General features: G+C 44.8%; 2 protein-coding genes across 2 annotated transcripts in view; one reads left to right on the top strand and one right to left on the bottom strand.

Annotated features, from left to right (window-relative positions):
- The first annotated feature begins 625 nt into the window (after positions 1-625).
- LOC133009062 (ELKS/Rab6-interacting/CAST family member 1-like) lies at positions 626-17,877 on the top strand. Its single transcript, XM_061076465.1, has 20 exons — positions 626-802; positions 2,273-3,036; positions 3,816-4,004; positions 6,701-6,992; positions 7,571-7,698; positions 7,810-7,884; positions 7,986-8,141; positions 8,236-8,403; positions 8,589-8,756; positions 8,901-9,038; positions 9,149-9,289; positions 9,441-9,581; positions 9,666-9,859; positions 10,869-11,004; positions 11,110-11,241; positions 12,165-12,325; positions 12,542-12,689; positions 13,129-13,224; positions 14,240-14,425; positions 14,890-17,877. Exons 2-20 carry the CDS (start codon positions 2,491-2,493, stop codon positions 15,025-15,027), a joined length of 3,333 nt encoding a protein of 1,110 aa, XP_060932448.1. The 5' UTR covers positions 626-802; positions 2,273-2,490; the 3' UTR covers positions 15,028-17,877.
- Positions 17,878-19,018: 1,141 nt separating this feature from the next.
- Positions 19,019-21,137, bottom strand: part of LOC133009105 (F-box/LRR-repeat protein 14-like) — a 2,631-nt gene continuing 512 nt past the window's right edge. Inside the window, exon 1 of the mRNA XM_061076511.1 lies at positions 19,019-21,137. This exon is cut by the window's right edge and continues 512 nt beyond it. Coding sequence (XP_060932494.1) covers positions 19,854-21,065 — 1,212 coding nt within the window. The 5' untranslated portion in view covers positions 21,066-21,137 and the 3' untranslated portion in view covers positions 19,019-19,853.

Raw genomic sequence — 21,137 nt, 5'->3', positions numbered from 1 at the left:
TCCCCTTGCATGAGTGTGCCTGTGTTTGGGATAAATTAAATGTATCTTAATTAAAGCCTTTATTATAAATTATCGAAGATATAGATCAAAAGAAGAATTGATTGTGAATCAAGAGGTATCTACACACTACAAATAAACAGGCCTGGGACATTAAAATATGTTATAATGAAATCCATAACTAATAATTCAACACATTGATATAAACACGTATAGGTTGTGTTGTCCTGTTTGGATAACTCAAAAAAAGACCAAATATTAGAACAAAAATGAATAAATAGCATTTTTCACATTGTGTTATTTGCGTCAACCATTTCGTGGGTTGTAATTTTCCTACAGGCAAGTTCTGCCCCCTGGTGGTAGTTGGTGGTATTCCACTGCTGGGGACAAATGTATTCAGTATTTAAAAATAATTTACTGTTATTTTCAGGGGAGGAAATTATAACCCGAATTAAAATAACCCCCCCAAAAAATAGATATGTGTATTTGTGAGTAAATGCTCGCTCCCTTGCTGTCCCTCCACACCACTCAGCCTCGTGACCGCGCTTTTAAAAATTCACGCGTGGCGAGGAGGGCCGTCGGGAGCGCGCGCAGCAGGCCTGACGTCACGTCATCGAGGCGTCCTGGCTCGTCGCTGAGCCGCTGGAGAGAGAAGAAGAAGAAGGAGAAGAAGGAGAAGAAGAAGAAGATGAAAATCTGATCCACGTCCACGGAGCGATTACCGTGACCGATCTGCTGCAGCCGAGCTCCACCCGCTGCACCGAGGAGGATCCACCGGCCTGAGCTGCACCCGACACCGGGAGAGGTAGGTGTGAGTGGAGTGGGGTTTTTTTTTTCCTCCAGTGGCTGTTGTGTTAGCGAGGAGGGGGGGAGAAACACACACAAACACACACACACACACACACACACATATCAAACTGGACGGGCTAGCCTCCATATGTGGCTAAAGCTCAAGCTAACCGTTATGTTGGAGCTCTCTGACCCGAAGCCGACTCCCGGTGCTTGAAACCCCGGGAGCTGAGCACGGAACGCCGCCGAGGAGCAGAGGAGGATTCTGGGTGTTTCTCCAGATCAGAGGCTGCTTCAGATCCTCTTCAATGTGCCACCGCTTCCCTGTGTGTGTAATGCACAGGTTGTGTAGCTGTGAGTGTGTGTCTGCGTTCCTTTCCCTCAAGCTGTGGTTTTAATGTTTTTTTCATGTCAATGTCCACCGAGGACGATCCCCTGTGTCTCCCTGGCTAGTTTTTTAATCCACCGCGTCAGCAGGAAGGAAAAATGACTCCGACTGGAGATTTAGTCCCACAGAGAAAATGTGTTTACATCCGCTGAGGCTTACACGACCGAGGTTTGAGGAGAACGAGGGTTTTAAAAGGTGGGGATGTCTGCATTGTACCGTTAGCCGGTGTGTTAGCCGCTAGCAAGGCCACGAAGGCTGCCCAGTTAAATGGCTAAAGTGGGAAATGTTGTTGGTCGAATACACACGTCTGTAACACACAAGCTACCTGGAGTGAACATGTAGAGAAACAGCCTCGACGCATTCAACTGGATCCATTTGGGGGGAGAAAACCCTCAGACTCCACATCTGTGTCTCCAAGCACATCTGGTCCAGTCTGTGCTAACGGATCCCATCTGAGAAGAATTATTGTTCTTAGACATGACTTTAGATACAGTTGCATAACCGTCTGTACAGCAGTAAAGGAATCCGGGGAAGACGATGAAAGCAAAGCACAGATTCCTATTTGTGTTGTTTAAGGCTAGATATTAGAAAATGGGAGCTAAGACTGAAATGTAATATTGCTGATTTTGCTGGTGGTGGAGAGAGAAAACGCCTCACATGACCCAGAGTGAACTCCAGACTGCAGGAGGACACCATTATGTTTGAGAAAGGCTTTCCGATTTGACATTGACTGCTTTGTTGTTGCTGTGAAATGTAATGGGGACTAGTGGCAGAAACTTGGACTATGGGCAGAAAAGCTCTCTGGTTCGTCTCTGGTTCAACTCCACGGAGAAACAACAAAAAGACGAACCTGGATTGATCTGTGCAAAAATCCAAGAGGATTCTCCCTACCCCGTCTAGTGCCCCTGAGCAAGGCACCTTACTCCCCTAACATCTGCTCCCCGGGCGCCGTACATGGCTGCCCACTGCTCTCTGTGTCCTGCACCAGATGAGTTAAAAGCAGAGGTTAAATTTCCCCTTGCATGAGTGTGCCTGTGTGTGGGATAATAAAATGTATCTTAATCTTAATAATCTTAATCTGTGTTGTTGTCTTTGCAGATCGGTGTCGTCTCCTGTTGACTTGGACAGCTGCTATTGGAAGAGGGAAGTCCGTTTTATCATGAACCTCGTCCAGACCCTCTCCAGGTGAAGCAGGGTCACCTCCACATCCTCACGGGTTTGCTTCCAGTCTCGACCACAGAATCCGCGAGATCGTAAAACAAACGCTCGTGGTCACAGTTCAGCGTTTAGCTCCGGTTCTCCTGTTCCCGCTGAATATGTACAGCAGCGCCCGCTCGGTGGGCAGAGGGGAGGCCAACCACAGTGGAGGAAGAGATGCAGGCGGTGCAGGTAGTCAGGGGTCCAGCCGCTCTCCTCGGCTCCCCCGGTCCCCCCGAATGGGACACCGCCGCACCAACAGCACCGGAGGCAGCGGAGGAGGACCTGGAGGAGCCGGAGGCAAGACGCTCTCCATGGAGAACATCCAGTCCCTCAACGCCGCCTACGCCACCTCGGGGCCGATGTACCTGAGTGACAATGAGGTCGGCATGACCGGGGAGCACATTCCAAAAAGTGGCGGGACAATGACGACCATGGGGAGACAGAGGGTCACGTACGGGTCGAGGGGCAACAGCTGTGGAGTCGTGGCGGCCAGCACTCCCAACATCTCCACCTCGGTGACTGGCAACTCTATGCTGCCTGTGAGCATGATGGCCGGGGATGCTCTAGCTTTTGGGGACCACCACATGGCCTCCACCGTGCCCCACTCTCTGAGGCAGGCCAGAGACAACACCATACTTGACCTGCAGGCACAACTGAAAGAGGTAATTCACTCAATGTCTCCATTAAGGAAGTTTGAGCCGACACAAACTTGTATACTCGGTATTTACTAGGGACGGGAATCGGCAGGGACCTCCCGATACGATACTATCACGATACTTAGGTGGCGATACGATATGTATTGCGATTCGATATTACGATTTCATGATTTCTTTTGGTTATTTTTTTTTTTAAATACTGGACCATGGAAAAATGTTGAATCATACCTTTAAATACAACACAGTCAAATTCACTTAGAGCTTAACAAGTTTTATTTCAAACATTAACATTAACTTAATGACTGCCGGGCAGCCAATAGAGAAAATAAATAAAAATGTGCCCTATTATTGTATAGCCCCTGTCAACTGCACACAAACTGACAGATTAAGAAATGTATGCCACTTAGGCTACTTTTAAACAATAAATAAAAGGTAAATTTAATAGAATGAATAAAAGTTTACTTAAAATATAAACTTTGAAATAAACAAAAAGTAGGCTATTGTTGCTTGCATGTATAGGCGATGCAAAGCTAGTGCTTGGGTATGTTTAGATTCTTGTGCAAAAACAAGAGCTGGTCAACATGCTCTGGGGTGATGTTGCTCCCCCAATATATCCCCCCCCCCCCGGTATAAACCAATAAATATGTTTTTTTTTAAAAATCGATTTGGGAATCAGCATGTCGATTTGAAATCGTCATTCACAAAAATCGCGATTTGTAACTGAATCGATTTCCCCCCCCATCCCTAGTATTTACACGCGCTAACCCTTTGTCCCGTTATCTCAGGTTCTGCGTGAGAACGAGATGCTGCGGCGGGACGTGGAGGTCAAGGAGAGCAAGCTCAGTTCCTCCATGAATTCTATCAAGACCTTCTGGAGCCCAGAGCTGAAGAAGGAGCGAGCGCTCAGGAAAGACGAGGTTTCTAAGATCACCGTCTGGAAGGAACAGTACCGCGTGATTCAAGATGAAGCACAGGTGAGTGTTGGCCTTTTTGTTTGTGTAATAGATTGCCTCCACTTGGAACACATTCATCAATCTGCTTGTGTCGAATCTATTTCACACAGTGTGTCAGCTTTAGTGCAAGTGTGTTGCTCTCTCTCTCTTTCTCCTCTCACTGCATAGGTTATAGGCATTTTCTGAACCTCTAGTTAATCCTCTTATACGCAGCTATATGCTCATGCTTAATAGATGAAAGAGGCCATAAGTCTAATGGCTGCATTATCATCTCTATAGCTTTCAGATATTGCTGGATTTGGTGAACAGGATAAAAAAATGTGGAGAGTTGAAACTCAATTTAAAACTAGGTAAATATGTAGTAGATTAAAGACTTTTAAAAAGAATTTTGTCAGTTATAACAGAGCACTTTTGAGGTTAAATTTTAGATTTGTGCCTCGTAAAGAATATTCAACTTAATCTTCTCTTGTGGTTTATCATATACTTTTTGGACATTGGTGTTTTAACATAAAAAAATTAAATGACATACAATGAGGTAAATGCATGTTGTATATTTGTCTTTCATTGGAAATCGATACTAAAACGAAGGCAATCTGGCTTGAGATGGAAGAAAAACTCTCCCGCTGTGTGCGTGACTTGTTGTTGACTGCTTTTATTGCTTTCATGAGATTATAGGCTTTTCTAAAGTTCCTCTTTCATTCCATCATTTTTTTTTTTAAAGATGAGTGAAAAATCCCATCCTTTCATTACCTGTCAAAATGAAATAATAGTCTTCTGGACCTGTAGAGTTGAAGACGTGTTGCCATTCATCTAACAGGCCTTTTTAATTTCTGATTTCAAATGCAAAAACACAGGATGTTTGAACACTTTGTTTTTTCTGTCATGTCATCCGTGTCAACTTTCAATCATTCTTCTCATCCTTGGCTCTGGATCTAAAAGTGTTGAGACACATTCTAGCACCATCAGCCTGTGTCACCTTACACACACATTTAGCCTGTATGCGCACAATAAAAATAATCACAAGATCTATTTTTAAAGCCTATAGTATGTCGTGGGAACCGTCCAATTTACGTTTCAGTAATGAAGAGAAAATAGTCTTTGTGATTCCTAATGGGGGGGGCCGACCTTTGTAATGTGCTGTTTTCACTCCTGCTGAGTCACAGAATCACACAGAGGACTAATTCCCAGTAATGTCCGACTACGCAGGGCAAATTAGTGGGTTGTGTAATTTAAAGATTTCTGTTTTGGTGTACCAAGTCTCCACCTCCCATGCTTGCACACATGCAGCGGAAAACACACACACACACACACACACACACACACATGCACGCTGAAAGGCATCTGATTAATTATAGCCTCAGTTAAACTGCATGGCCTCATTGAACATCGGCCCAGCTGGCTCTGCCTACAGCTGCAGGTTCATGTTTATGTGTAGTTTTGAAGCATTTCTATGCTTTTTGAACTGATATTTGAACAGTTTTTCCAAATCTCTACTATACAACATTTTTCTATGTCATTTTCTGTGATGAGTAATAGTGTTTGATAGTACTATCACCTTCCCTTTTCCATTCAAATAAAATAAAAAGATAGAATGCTCACTTAATTGTCATAGGTTGTCTTGCTATTAAATAATACTCACATCTATCATAGGATGTTGTGAAATGCAAATTATATTTATGGACCGAAAGACCATATTGGTGATGTCAGATATGAGATTATAATGGTACGATGAAGAGAATAAAGACTAAGGAAGCATGTGTCACCCACTGAGCATCTTAATTGGAACCTTCCTGCAGTGTGTCCTGTGGTTTGGATGGTTTTTATAGCAGGGGTTTGGTTTTGTGTGCTCTGTGTCATCACCACGAGCTGTGACTTACTGTTTAGTTAGTGCATCACATATCGTATGCTTTGTGCTCTTTCAAACGCCCGACTGTTATCTCTCCTCAGGCAGAGAGAGCGAGAATATGGGAGGGGAAGGGAAGGGAGAAGGTGTCTGTGAGTGTGTGTTGTCGTGCTTGTCGGTGCATGCCTCTTACTGTGTGTGTGTGTGTGTGTGTGTTTATGATGGTGGATCGGTGCAGTCACAGCAGTGAGTCAGCCTTAGTCAGGGGATGGAGAGGTTGACGGAAAGGGAGGGTTAGAGGGAGGTGAGAGAGTTGGAGGGAAGAGACGGGGTGAGAGCAGGCAAGGTGGATGAATAGTGTGTGCTGGTAGAAGGAGCGAATGACAAAGGGAAAGGGAGGGGAGGGGGGGCCGGAGGAGAGAAACGAAGACACTGACTTCTCTCTTTGTTCTGTCATCTGAAAACGGTCACAGCTGGTTCAGACCAGAGTGTAACACGGCCTTGTGTTACTGTCTCGCACTGCCAGGAGTCCGTGGCGTCAGATGCCACAAACAATGCAATACTATACTGGGCTGGTAGTGTTTCACCACTTGTATTTGTCTGGGCATGAAATGTAACACTGTCGCTGACTGTTGGGGGTGCATCTGTCAGGACACTGCTACATTTTAGAGGCTGATTCTAACCTGGATGTAACACAATATTATACCAGGATCCATTCCATAAGTGGCATGTGCATTCCCAGAAACATTTAAATCATCAACATGATTCTTCATCTCACCCAAATCTGCGCAAATCATTTTGTAATAAAGGCTGGCAAACAAAGAATAAAACAGAGGAATGATTACAAAGGCACGTGTCTCTTATTTGTGTTTAGCATCTCCAGATGACTGTCCAGGCTCTCCAGGATGAGCTGAGGATCCAGAGGGACCTGAACCAGCTGTTCCAACAAGACCCCTCCAGCCACGGCCGGGACCTGGCCCTGACATCTGAACCCACAGAGGAGAACTACCGGCGGCTGCAGGCCGAGCACGAGCGGCAGGCCAAAGAGCTCTACCTCCTGAGAAAGACCCTGGAGGAGATGGAGCTGAGGATTGACACACAGAAGCAAACCCTGGGAGCCCGAGACGAATCCATCAAGAAGCTCCTGGAGATGCTGCAGAGCAAAGGTAGTTTTGAGCCTCAGGAGAGAAGCACAGCAGCAGGTTTACAAGTTTTCTTCTGTAGGCAAATAGATTCAGATTCTTAAAAAGAAGTATAAAAATAAGAGTTTGTTGGTTTTTCTTCCACAAATATTTTTGGGTCTCAAGAGATTCAGGCTGCTGCTTCAAAGTGTTGTTGCTGCTTCCTTGTCCCTCTCATCTCAATCCAAACCATTTCCCCCTTTGGCCGAATATGGGTTTCTTTTCTCTTCCCTTCAAATTGACCACAACGCTTCACAAACCCAACTGGGGTTCTAAGGGTTGGAACATTTGAGGGCTGTCTCTCAGAGCAATTGCATGTTATGGTCTTAGGGGCACAACATAGTCAAAATGTCACAGTTGACAAAGTGGCACAAGCAGTACACTATAAAAAAAGAAACCCAGAAAATATATTGCAATATATGAAATAACAGTCTGAATATCAGTCTGTAAGTTAATCACGTGACTTATGATGCTCAACTTAAAATTACTTAATTTTCAACTACACAAATGTCTTTTTAGTGACTTCATCATGTTAACCAGATTTCTCGTGTTTTCTGTGTCAGGTCAGTCTGCCAAGGCATCAGAGGAGGACCAGGAGCGGACCAGGAGACTGGCCGACGCTGAGATGCACCGGCATCACCTCGAGAGTTTACTGGACCAGAGAGAGAGAGAGGTCACGGTGCTAAGAGAGGTAATGTCTCGTGCAAACATGGGAGATGTAACGGGTACATGCATCTGAAAGCTCACATCTATAGTGAAGTTTAAACATACAAGCAACATACAACCTCATTTGACCCAACAGGAGCTGCACCGTCGGTATGAGGGAACTCCCGAGTCCACCAAGACGAAGGCTCTGCAGACTGTCATCGACATGAAGGTGGGGGATATTGACTAGAGGGCTATGTGTAATGATGTGTGTGGTGTGGTGTGTCAAAGAAGAGCCTGCTATGTGTGTTGACTCCTCTTCATCCACCTCAGGATGCAAAAATCAACGCAATGGAGCGGAACCTGCGCGACATGGAGGAGGAGATGCTGATGCTGAAATCCAATGGACTTCTGAGCTGTGAGGAGCGTCAGGAGGAGATGAAGCAGATGGAAGTTTACCGCAGCCACACCAAGTTCATGAAAAACAAGGTCAGGGTCAACAGGAAATTTAGTTTGGACTGACTGCTGTGATTCTATCTCACCTCACATCTAAAGCTAAACATGTCTTCTCTTTGTCTTTCAGATGGAGCAGGTGAAGCAGGACCTCTCCAGGAAGGACTCCGAGCTGCTTGGTTTGCAGACCAAGCTTGAGACGCTCACCAACCAGTTCTCAGATAGCAAGCAGCACATTGAAGTCCTCAAGGAGTCGCTCACTGCCAAGGAGCAGCGGGCTGCCATTTTACAGACAGAGGTACGGCAAATATACACGTCTTAATGCTTTGTACGCCCAGAAGAATAGGTACATGGCAAGTGCTCCAATGAGTTTGTGCCACTTATGACTGATAATAATACAAACAAAAGCACAGAAGTTTATGCCTTTTATTTTGAATTTGAGATTTGGACACGGTTACAGTATGTCTGCCGTTTCCTGTTCAGGTGGATGCCTTGCGTCTGCGCCTGGAAGAAAAAGAGACGACTCTGAATAAGAAGAGCAAGCAGATACAAGAAATGTCTGAAGAGAAGGGCACACTCAACGGAGAAATCCATGACCTCAAAGACATGCTGGAGGTTAAGGAGCGCAAAGTGAATGTGCTGCAGAAGAAGGTGATTTGGACTGAGAGACATTTAAAATATCTTTTTGTTGAGTCTCGTGTGTGAAATGGCTACAAAGATGCATCCATCATGTCGCAGTATGTTTCCTGTCTGGATGTTTATTTTGACTGATGGTTTGTTCTGATTGTTCTGCAGATTGAGAACCTGCAGGAGCAGCTGAGGGACAAGGAGAAGCAGATGAGCAGCCTGAAGGAGAGAGTTAAGTCTTTGCAAGCAGACACTTCCAACACTGACACTGCTCTCACCACGCTGGAGGAGTCTCTCGCAGAAAAGGTGAATTGATGTCTGCACAAACCACTGTGACTGGTGCCTGAGCAGATTAGACTTCTTTGCATTCATGTGTAGCATTGCAATTGGGAACACAACGTGTGTTTGTTACCCAGGAACGCATCATTGAGCGTCTGAAGGAGCAGCGAGACAGAGACGACCGGGAGAAGACAGAGGAGATTGACTGTAACAAGAAGGAACTGAAAGAGTTGAAGGAGCGACTGAGTCTGCTGCAGGGAGACCTGTCAGACAGAGAGGTGAGAAAAAGATTCAAGAAAACCAACTCTCACATGAACAAGAAAACACTTGTATGATGAGTCATGGAAGTCAGATACGATGTGTTTGCAGCCTCTTAGTCCCATAGATAATCTGTGATACTTTATACTGATGCTGTTTATGTGTATGAAGACTTCACTGTTGGACCTGAAGGAGCACGCTTCATCCCTGGCCTCCTCTGGGCTGAAGAAGGACTCAAAACTCAAGAGCCTGGAGATCACAATGGAGCAGAAGAGGGAGGAGTGCCTCAAACTGGAGAACCATCTCAAGAGAGTAAGATACATAGATCAATCACCTCTGTCCACTCACCCTGAAAGAGAACAACAGCTGATTTCTAGCATCTTGTCTTCTTGTCAGGCTAAAAATGCAGCCCTGGAGGCTCTGGCTAACACCGAGGTCGCCGAGCGCATTAAGGACCTGGAGCAGGAAGTGGCTCGCCACAAAGAGGATTCTGGGAAGGCACAGGCTGAGGTGGACCGCTTGCTGGAGATCCTCCGGGAAATGGAGAATGAGAAGAATGACAAAGATAAAAAGATCAATGAGTTGGAGAGGTGGGTGGAAACAAGGATTTGAAGTAGACAGTGTCACAGGTCACGTTTGTTAGCACAGAAATAATATCATCTGTAGCCTGTTGTGTCTGTTTCATAGAAGTTTTTAATGATTGAGTCTTTTGCGTTTAGCTTTAGTTTTGTTCAGCACCTGAGGTCCCTGACACGAGTTTTCATCCCGGTTAGCAAGTACTTGTGACCACTGTTCCTCTTAATGCCGCAAATTATCCTTCAGTGACTTCATGTCGTCCTGGAGACTGTTGCCCCTGGCACTGCTATTGGTGGATTTTATTGCCATTTGTAATTTTTTTACTATTGTTTTAAAAGCTGAAGTGGCGACTGCCATATTTTAACAGTGGTAGTTACAGCTCCAGAAATCGACATAGACAAGCCCTCTTTCATGTAGTGTTGTCTTTGTGTGACCTTGTTACATCAAAGTCAAAGACCCTAGATGATCCTTTTACTGATCTCCCCTCTCCTTTTCCCATCATATTTGCTCTGAGTCTGAGTTTGTTTTTTCTCTTAACTGCTTTCCTGTCTTTACACCGGAAATCTCTCACCCCACCAGTTTGGCCTCCAGGTTAGTATTTGTTCTTCTCATTCTCCCCCCTGACTTCTTTTGACTGTCTTCTTTCTCACATTTCTCTCCATTTGCTCCCCCTCACCTCTCGCTTCTCCTCAGTCTGTGATGCTGCCTTGTCCTGACATATTGAACTCTGTCTTTTTGCGTACCCCTGCTCATGCTCACTTTTACTTTCTCGCTTTTTGATTGCTCTGTCTTCCACCCTGAGTCAAATCTGGGATTGACTCTTTGAAGGCTGTCAAAGATTTGGCCGAAGCAAGTCTGTATGGCTAAGATTGTGACTGTCATAGCTTTTCATAGATGTCACATCTCTTTAAAACCTTTCCCCCCCACCACGTAATAAACTTCACATATATTTGTCATGGGGAGCCATAGACTGATTAGCACATGTACATAACTCCTCCTGTTTATCCCATCGTGCACCTACAGGCAGAAGCAGGACCAGACGAAGAAGGTGGCCTCTCTGAAGCACAAGGAGCAGGTGGAGAAAAGCAGGAACGCTCGACTCATGGAGGAGGCTAGAAAAAGGGAGGACAACCTGTCCGAGAACTCCCAGCATGTGAAGGTAAAGCTCGTTGGGACTGTACGTACCCTGCAGCAACGTTTGCATTTTCTCTCACACTGACGAACCTTAATGTCACCTCTTTTCTCTCTCTCTCCCGCACCGAAGGACACTCTGCGTCAGAAGTCGGATCGTATAGAGGAGCTGGAGGAGGCCCTGAGAGAGAGCGTCCAGATTACTGCTGAGCGAGAGATGGTGCTTGCGCAGGAGGAGTCTGCCAGGTCGCTGCAGGAGAGACAGGTACACGAATCCCCCCCCCCCCCCCCTCAAAACACACAGGATCAGGACAGAGCAATATTATTCAAGCCACAGGATCACGTCTTGCAGTACATGCCTATCTAAATCTATATAGAGTTAAACAAACGCCTTCAGATATTGAGATTCTTTCCTCCATACCTTTTGCTGTCATGGTGGTGTTTCTCATCCCTTTCTTCACCTCCCTCCTCTCCTCTGGCCTCCCCTTCTTTCTCAGTTCTTTTATCTCTGCTTGTCGTTTTCTCTTGTTTTCTCTCGGCTACACACCCTCAGAAGCACTCACTCAATCCAATGCATGAGTCGAACCTCGCCCACATTAAGTGGTCCAAGGTATGAGCCCAGTATGTGTGACCTCCATCAGTGAACAGCACTGCTTTACATGGGTTGGATACAGCAGCAGTAACTCCTCTACACTTCATGCAGTCCCATACAACAGCCCTGCCAACATGTTGAGTGTTGTTGGACTGCATGTCTTTACAAAGTGTTGCTGATGTTTCCAGCTCATGTAAAAAAGTCATTTTGTTTACCCGTTGTTTGCTTATAAAAACATGCTTGATTTGTTCAAACATTAAATATCCAGTAAATTAGACGATTTGGAATGATTGAAGTACTCACTCTCATTCAGCCATCTGCAGATTAAAGTCTGTACACTTCTTAAGTAAATAGCAGGTAAATAAATGAAGTGCTGTAGTACCTGTGTTATAATTGATCTCTAGACTTTCTCTTTAAGCCCTCAAATTACGCCCTGCATCTTATTAGAGCAGTTTATCCGGAAAATCATTTAAAAAGTCTTCAGGTAAAAAGCCCTGTGCTTTCACTGGAGGATTTAGATAATCTGTTCTTACTCTTTTCATGATTGAATTGTTGTGTGTGTGTGTGTCTGTGTGTGTGTGTGTATGTGTACCTAGATGGAGGAGCTGCTGGGGGCCATGGAGAAGGTGAAACAGGAGCTGGAGTCCATGAGAGCCAAACTGTCCTCCACCCAGCAGTCTCTGTGTGAGAAAGAGTCACACCTCACTACCCTGAGAGCTGAGCGCCGGAAACACCTGGAGGAGGTACTCGAGATGAAGTAAGACAAACACACACACACACACACACACACACACACACAGACACAGGAGTAGACTCTGGAATATTATTGATTGCTACAGTCATCTTGTAAAATGTCATCCAATTCTGCCCTTCTCCAGCTGGCAGGATGATTTTGTGCCATGAATTATAAATGATAATTGGGCTATTTACTTGTGTGGTTAAATGCCACATTGTTTCCTCCTCCACCCAACAGGCAGGAGGCACTGTTGGCTGCTATCAGCGAAAAGGACGCTAACATCGCTCTCCTGGAGTTGTCCTCATCTAAGAAGAAGAAGACGCAGGATGAGGTGGCCCTGCTGAAGCGGGAGAAGGACAGACTGGTGCAACAGCTCAAACAGCAGGTAAATATGGAGGAGGAGATACATGACTAAGACATCACAGTAGTTCAAGCCTTAACATGATCAAACACATTTATGCCCTTTCTTACATGTCTCACGTGTGATATGTTCATGAGTTCACGTCAGGGTGCAGGGATTTCGTGTCCTGCTAGAAGAGAGAACACACTCTCGCTGCCAGTGTGACTTTACTAACCATGGTTGTGTAACCACCTGGCTCCCTGCAAAATCGCATGCCAAATACCAGTTAAATATGTATTTGGCATAAATCCCCAAGTTTTATCTGTGCCAATGGGAACTGTTTCTCCAGAAATTCCTAGATGTTTTCCCAGTTTTTCTTTTTCCCTTTTCACTGCTGACCCCACCCTCTTTCTTCCCTCTAGTCTTCATGTCAGAAGAAGTCTATTCTATTTTTTTTAATCCTCACTGTTTTTTGAATTAATAGACTCAAAACCGGATGAAGCTGATGGCAGACAACTATGAAGATGACCATCTGAAGACGGTCCCTGACCACACAAATCACAAGCCCTCTCCAGATCAGGTAGCTCACCGAACCAGCAGTTAGCCGGATCACGTCCGTAATTCATCAACAAATGCTATTTTTTTCCCATTTCTGCCACTGACTGTTGATTAACATGTTTGTTGTTAGGCCGGTTGAAATCTGCCTTCTGAAGAGAACTACTGTTATGAAATGAAATGTTTCTTTTGTCCTTTTTTTAACATTTCTGGTTTTCAAACACACTAACCAAATGTTCTTTTCTAACGCTGCAATTGGCTTACGCTCTGGCTAACAGGATGATGAGGAGGGAATTTGGGCGTAGCCGACCTTTTGCCCTCCCCCTCTATCTCTCTCAGCATTTTTGTTCAGAAAGGGTGAGCTTGTGTGCAAAGCCAGTCCTGTCACACCCTCCATCGTTGTTGCTGTTGCGGCATGTCTACATGTCTTCCATTCATTTGTCCTTCCTTCTTAATGGTCGTTGTTGTCATCGCTCTGTTGTTTGTCACCACTCACCCCGTGACTTCACACTGTCCGTTTGTTGCTCGTGGGATCAGTGGTGTGTGTTTTTTGCATGCACGGGCTAAGAGGATGAGATGAGTTTGATCCTGGCTCACTTGTCTCAAACGAAAGCATCTTAGCTTTGCATGTAACTGCTCTGACACTAATGAATAGTGATGAATCTCGACTCACACAAACAGGTGTTGTGTTGGATAATGGGTTTAATCTCGACATAATCAGTGGGGGGAGTAAATCCTTTTTTTGTAAGACCCCATCTTGAGCCGTACATATATAAATAACAAGCACACATTTGTACCCAGGGAGGTTTGTTGTTGTTGGTGGTGATGCGTTCATGAGCATGCATGTGGATGATGATGTTCCGTTTTTGTCCCATGAAAAATCCTTTCTTTTGTCAACTTGTGTCCTGTGCTTGGTTCTGTCATCGTGTGTTCAACCATTGAAATGAGAGCAAAACGTCTCCTTTTGTTTGTCTGAAGAAAAAACTATACTGATCTTTACCTGTCGCTCCTCTTCACCTCCTTCCCCCCACCCCCTGCAGATGATACCCCCTCTTCTAGCCCTGTCCCAGAACCGCAGTAAGCTCAAGCTCTACATCGCCCACCTGACCGACCTCTGCCACGACCGGGACCCCAGCATCCTCAGCCAGCTCACGCCGCCCTCTCACTACCATCACAGCGACCCTGAAGACTGGGAGGAGGAGCTCCAGAAGATGAGTGTCCAACAGGTAGTGGAGAAACTCTCGCTCTCTAATGGCAATTTCTCTTTTTGCTGCTGTAGGTAAAGACCTGCTGCCGAATTCAGTCCACAGAACCTTGAAGCTGTGCTCCCACCGCTGCACAAAAAACGCTCCACCTGTTTATTCATAGTTCAGTGAAGCTGGACTCATTAAGGCAGAACCTCGAACTGGAGAATGTCATGTCCCAGCTGCTGCTACAGAGCGCTGGTCGCCTGTTTATTAATATTGAATGTATCTGGTGTCCAAATTCAGAACTGCACTTCCTTTGACCTCGAACAATAAACACAATAAGTGTGTAAAGCCAATAAGAGGAATGGATCTCAAGATACGCATTCCACGGAGAGACGGGCAGATCTGTGGAATTATATTTAGATGGATGCAGAACTTTGCTGATTGGTTGTATTGAGATGCACTGATTCTCATTGGACTAACTCTTGCTCTCTTTTGTCCAGTTGGAGCACGAGCTGGAGGTGTGTGAGAAGGAGAGCGGGGACCTGCAGGAGTACGCCAACTCTGTCCTCCAGCAGATCGCAGACTACTGCCCTGACATCCTGGAGCAGGTTGTCAATGCTCTGGAGGAGTCGTGCTGACAACTCTGACCTCGGACCCAACCCGGCTGACCCGTGGTCTCTGTAGAGCCTGTAGCTGAGCCCAGGTGCCCCTACCTCCACACAATGAGGCTCCTGGTAGAAAGAGAGGAAGAGATATGGGGGGGCATTATCACCAACCCACTGAGCTCTAACTCTTTGTTCCCTTCGTCCACCCCGGAACAAACTCCCATGACCCCTGAGTGCTTCCCTGTCTCATGTGTCTGTACTGTCAGGCCTGCAAAAATCAAATTAGGGACGTTCACAGTCTTGTCAAATGGTGGATAAATGTGCCACTTTGAGCAAATATCATGTCACCCACTCGTATTACCCATTGCAATCTGAGGTCTGATCAATTAATGATGACCACGGCAGATGGTGGGCTCACGGTGGGACAACTAACCTAGGCAACCGAACATATGTCAGGCGGGCAACAGCGTCATTCCAGAAGTTTAGCACATCCCGTTTTCCACTTGTGAACACGCCAGGTTTGATTTTTGCCAGTAGGATACTTGCAAAAAATATCATGCACACCTGTGAGTCTGGGACAGGTGCGTCGGGAGAGAAAGGATTTCAGATGAAAGGAGCAAAACTTTCCGCACAAAGTCTCGGAGCACACTGCCAACCTTCCTCTCCCCCGACAGCTCCATTCACTGCAGGAACCGCCAGATCAAGCACAGTTACCTCACCCACTTCTGTCTCAGTCCTTGGAGTCCTTTCTTCAAACCTTTAAAGTTAAAAAGGGGATGGAATGTATTCCTCTCACGGGGCAGGGAAGCACATGGTGTCCTGGGAGATCTGGGGAGCTGCTACATCTAGAGGGGATCAGAGAGGAGCCGAGCTCAGTGTGGAAATCCCGGAGCCGTGTAGATGCTTGTTTTTGTATTTCGGTCTGTGTTTCCCCGAGGATCAGGTTGGAACCCAGTCACTAGTTTAAGAAACAGCTGCTGGAGGCTGATCATCACTTTTTTTAACCAAATAAACGCAGCTGTTGTCCAAATGTTTCTTCAGCTCAGAGCTGTGGGTCTGTCCGTGCAGTCAGGACGAGGTCGCAGGTACCTGACCTCTGACACACATCACAGATCAGAACCTAGTTACACTTCAGTTTTCAATGGACGAGAGAGAGAGGGGGGGGAGGGAGAAAAATAAAGCTTTTAATGTCGGTGATGTATAATTTTTTTTTTGATGGGTTTTGCACACAGTGTCCAGTTTATGAGGTATGCAATGTTTCTTTTGAGAACGTTTACGTGGCCTTGGAGCATGCACAGAGATCAGTACTGGACCTACCGCAGGGAGATTTGTTCCTCTGTAATATTGGTGCTAAGGCATGATGTATGGATTTTATTTGTTTTCATCCGATCCACTGATCATTCAGTCTCATCCAAAGTTCCCTTAGTTTTTTTACTGAAAGCCCACCTGATCTTTAGTTTCCCTAAAAGGAAACAAGTGATGCTCCTTTTGTTCTAGTGTTTGTCTGATCACTTCAAAATGCAAGTGATGCCTCCTTTTTATTATCCGTGTTTTGAATTCTTCAGGGCTGAGGTTTTTAATTACTAAGTGCATCTACATTTACAAGAAATGAAAGTCACTTTTCAGCAGATTTTGACTTTTTAGATCAGTTTGTAAATAACGTGAGATTTAACACGTACAGTGACTGAATAAAGGTAATTAAGTGGAAGGTGTTGTGCGTTCTTAAAAAAATAATAATCAGAAGTTACAAGCAGTGCAGTTTGTCTTTTGTGTCTAATTTGTCACCAGGACAAAATGTGTGTGTGCGTGTGTGTGTGACAGTACTGCCATAACTTGCGGAAAGTCATGTTCTATAGAGATATATATATATATATAAAAAATAATACATATATATAAAAAATGTTTACTGTCTGGATATGCATTGAATGTTTGCACAGAATCTTGAGGAGCGAGCTGCTCTGAACAGAACGAGTTAGTGTCGTCCTCATTGGAAACTTGAGGGAAGAAGTGTCCAAAAAAAATTGTGTCAAAATAATGTGTGAACTACAAATGTTTTTCAAACCGTGACTGTGTGATGGGAGAGTACGTTTCTTGCATTTGTTTCTAGTTATCTTTTTCTTTTTTAAAAACAATATATATAGAGAGATTCCCACCACATGAGATGTAAATGTATTATCCTGAGATTTACAGTGTTGTCTTTTGTTTTCTTCTGACCTGTTCCATCATGATTGATGTCAAAGGCAGATGGAGCCTGATGGATTAAAAAGAAAAAAATAAGAGTCTCCAACCATCTTCTGGTGTTACGTAATCGGAACATAATGTTACAGAACACACAGTAAAACACTGCGTCAGTATCAGTCTAAAAAAAAAAAAAGGTTTTCTAACAAACTCCCTTTTATGTGGGTGATAAACTGATAAATGTGGGTGTCTGGATTTCAACTACCACTGAAAACAAAGCACATCTCTTGTTTTGGAAGACGTTGGTTGGATGATCGTTTTTGTACTTCTTGTCTGTAAAACTTCGAGTGAGGGTTTATTTCTTTCCGCTCCTAACTAACCCTCGTACCGACCACCACTGGGTTCAGAGGAAGAATGGCGGCGTTTGTTTCAACCGTTTTTCCTTTTCCTCACTATGGCCTGTGTGTCGCTGCCCTTGCCTTAATGTCTCGTCACTTCTTTTTACTCCTTATTGAGGAACACAGAGCCGGTTAAGGGGCTTCAGTCAAACTCATGGTATCTGTTTTCTTTGGCGTTTGGATAAGAAATGTACTGCCTTTTGTCTGTTTGTGTTAAGAATCAAACTGTTAAAAAGAAAGCAAGACAGACATGTTTGTGAGTTACTTGGATTTTGTATGTATGTAAATAAATAAATTATAAGCCTTGTTCTCTTGTCTGTTCTTTTTTTTGACCAAACTAGAAATAAAGCCGCTACTTATACTATAAACTTCACCCAATGAGTTTGTTTTATCTGCCTATTTAAACATTCTTTAAAGGAAAATTGTCACTCTTATGGACATGATTCAAAGGGCAATAAAATAAAATAAATAGTATTGGTGTCAGTCTTAACACTCCTGTTTACCCTTTATAAATATTCATGTTCTTCCATAAATAACATTTATAATTGGGGAAATTGATCTCTAAACTGATTGAATCAATCAAATTGTATTTGTATAGCACAAATTCAAACCACAATTTGTAACATAGAGCTTTAACAATGTGCGAAATCCTCTGTTCTTAACCCTCAACAAGAGTAAGGAAAAAACTACACAAAGTATAATTTTGACAGAGGAAAAAAGAAGGTAGAAACCTCAGGGACCCACATGTGAAGGATCCTTCTCCCAGGACGGGTCAGAAGTGCAATAGATGCCACATTAAATGGGCACAGAATTGCACTTCTGCAATATGAATCTATTAAACCTTAACCTTAAATCTTAAGAACGGTCTAATTTGATTTGTTACCCAGTCACAAGCATCCGTCGTGACTCAGACAAATGATCAAATACTTACTTTCATTTGTGTTCAGTGTAGATCATAATTTTACATAAATATAAATTAAATTTGGTACAAATGTATTACCTGCTATCAAATCTGCCAAATGGGTTTTGAACTGTTGCTGAAACACATTTAGTATTATTTTAAGTTTAAGTGGTGCCACTGGGATTTATTAAAAACTCTGTGTGACGTTATAACTGGTTAAAAATACTGATTCAAGACTAACCAAAGATGCAATGTCAGTTTGTTACATGAGTATGAGGTGTGACCTCCCCTCAGCTGTAGAGGCTCGTCAAATACCAGGTATTAATAATTTGTATCTCCCCTGTGAAATAATTAATAACCTTCCTCTCATTTACATGATTCACTCGAGATTATATTTAGTGGTCGCTTTCTCTGAGCTACTTAACATAAGAAATCAAAAGTCCCTGTTCTGACATTTCTGAAATAGAAAAACCTTGCAGACATAACATTATCAACATTAATGAAATAGTGGGGGTGGGGGAGAAACAATTTCAAATAACCGACAGGATTGAAACGTATTTGCCATCTTTATTCATAAATATCACTACTGTATGAATATAAAACAATCTTAAATTACTGCTTTTTTTAAACAAATACTCTGACACTATCGTTGGAAGCTCCTCAGGAGAAAACCCACTGGTGATCAGTTTAAGGTATTGCATAAAGCCTTGGCAGCATGTTAATTACTATGCGTTATTGGAGTCGAGTTGATGAACCTTAGACAGAGAAGCATAGCGGAACATCTGATACATACTTGTTTCCTCAGGAATACGAAACATAGCCAACTATACATACGTAAACAATGACAAACAGGAGTGATCCACCCACTTCAATTTGAAGTACAATTTTGTCAACAACAGTCGTTCATTACAAAAAAAATACTGGTTACAAGTAAAAAAATACGTCAGACAAAAAAAAATCTATCAAAACTTCAATCCAAGGTTCTCCAGCCTTTCTGTTAAGAGTTTAAATGCCTACCTAATATTCTGCAATGACACTTTTTCTGAAATATCAAAATCTCCATTGGTGGGTGAGTCACAAAAATAAGCAATGTACTCTGGTGTTCAGCAATCGTAGGCACTCCTGTGTTAGATGGGTGAGGTAGCTAGATAGTAAGAACTGAACACCGGCTGAGATTAAACGATGCACCTCCAGAGGAGAGAGAGAGAGAGAACAAAACTGAGAAAGTCAGAGTAAAGGTGGATATTGCAGCAGAGGTGAACAATATTCCAGTGATCGATGAGTCCCTCTCCTTGTTTTTAGTCACAGTTTAGAAATCAAAATTAAGAAACTGAGCGCTATGCACAATGAAAACACATGATTACTAAATTAGATTACTCTTTTCACCTCACTCTCTCACTCTCGGTCATCTGCCACAGTCCCAGGTTTAACACTTTAAGGCACGGGAGCTGCGTTATCCTCTCCAGACCCCTCTTGGTGATCTTGGTACAACCGTACAGATCGATCCCTGTCAGCTGGGTCAGGTGGTCGGCTATCAACTCCAACCCTTTGTCTGTGATTCTCACACACTGTCCAATGTTGAGAGTTTTGAGTTCGTGCATCTGCCGCACCATCCGGTTGATGCCATCGTCACTGATGTGGCAGGAGCACAGAGAGAGGGACTTGAGCTGGTACAGGCCCTGGGCGATGTAGGCCAGGCTCTGGTCCCCGATCTTATCACAGAAAGACACATCGAGTCCAGACAGCCGCAGGGAGCCCATGGCCAGGTGCATGATCCCCGTGTCACTGATGTTATCGCAGGAGCGCAGGTTCAGGCTGCACAGGTGGGTCATGTGTGACAGGTGGATCATCCCAGCGTCTGAGATCCCTCCACAGAAGCTGAGGTTGAGCACTTTGAGTTTGTTCAGGCCCTTGGAGACGTGTTTGAGGGACAGGTCGGTCAGCTTCTGGCAGTCCTGCAGGGTCAGCTTCTCCAGGGACAGGCAGCCCTCTGCAGCACTGCGGGTCATGCCGGACAGGTGCCCGATGCCCACGTCGGACACATGCCTGCAGCTGCGCAGGTTCAGGCTCTTGAGCCGGTGCAGACCCCAGGCGATGAGCAACAGGCCGGTGTTGGTGATGTTGCTGCAGCCGCCGAGTTCAAGCACCTCCAGGTTTTTGAGGTACTGAGCAATCCTGCCCAGGCTGGAGTCTGTGATCTGCTTGCAGAGGCTTAGGTTCAACACCCGCAGAGACGGGATGTCCTGCACAAAGGCATGTCCGAGCCCGTTGTCCGTGAGGTTGAAGCAGCCGCACAGGTTAAGGCTTTCGATGTGCGGCATCCCCTGGATCACGTAGCTCAGGCTTCTCCTCAGGCTGAGGATCTGGACCTTCTTGATGCCCCTGGTCTGCAGGCTGGGGAACAGGGACGGGTTGGCCCGCCGCAGATGCAGCTTGGCTTCCACCCCCCTCCACACCGACTTGTGGTAGGACGCGTCCCTCCAGGCCCCGCACACTTGGGCTACTCTCCCTTTGTCTTTTACGTCCAGATAACTGAAAATAATGGCCAGGATCTCCGGGAAAAGGCACGAGATGTGTGTCTCCATTTCGAACATGGGTGCAGGCGGGGGGCTTCCAGCGACCGAGCGGGCCCGTGGGCGACGGTACAGCCGTGGTTAGCTCGCCGA

The sequence above is a fragment of the Limanda limanda genome, chromosome 8 (assembly GCF_963576545.1).
Source record: "Limanda limanda chromosome 8, fLimLim1.1, whole genome shotgun sequence".
Classification (NCBI taxonomy): domain Eukaryota; kingdom Metazoa; phylum Chordata; class Actinopteri; order Pleuronectiformes; family Pleuronectidae; genus Limanda; species Limanda limanda.
The sequence above is the reverse complement of the archived record's forward strand: the minus strand, read 5'-3'. Positions and strand labels throughout refer to the sequence as shown.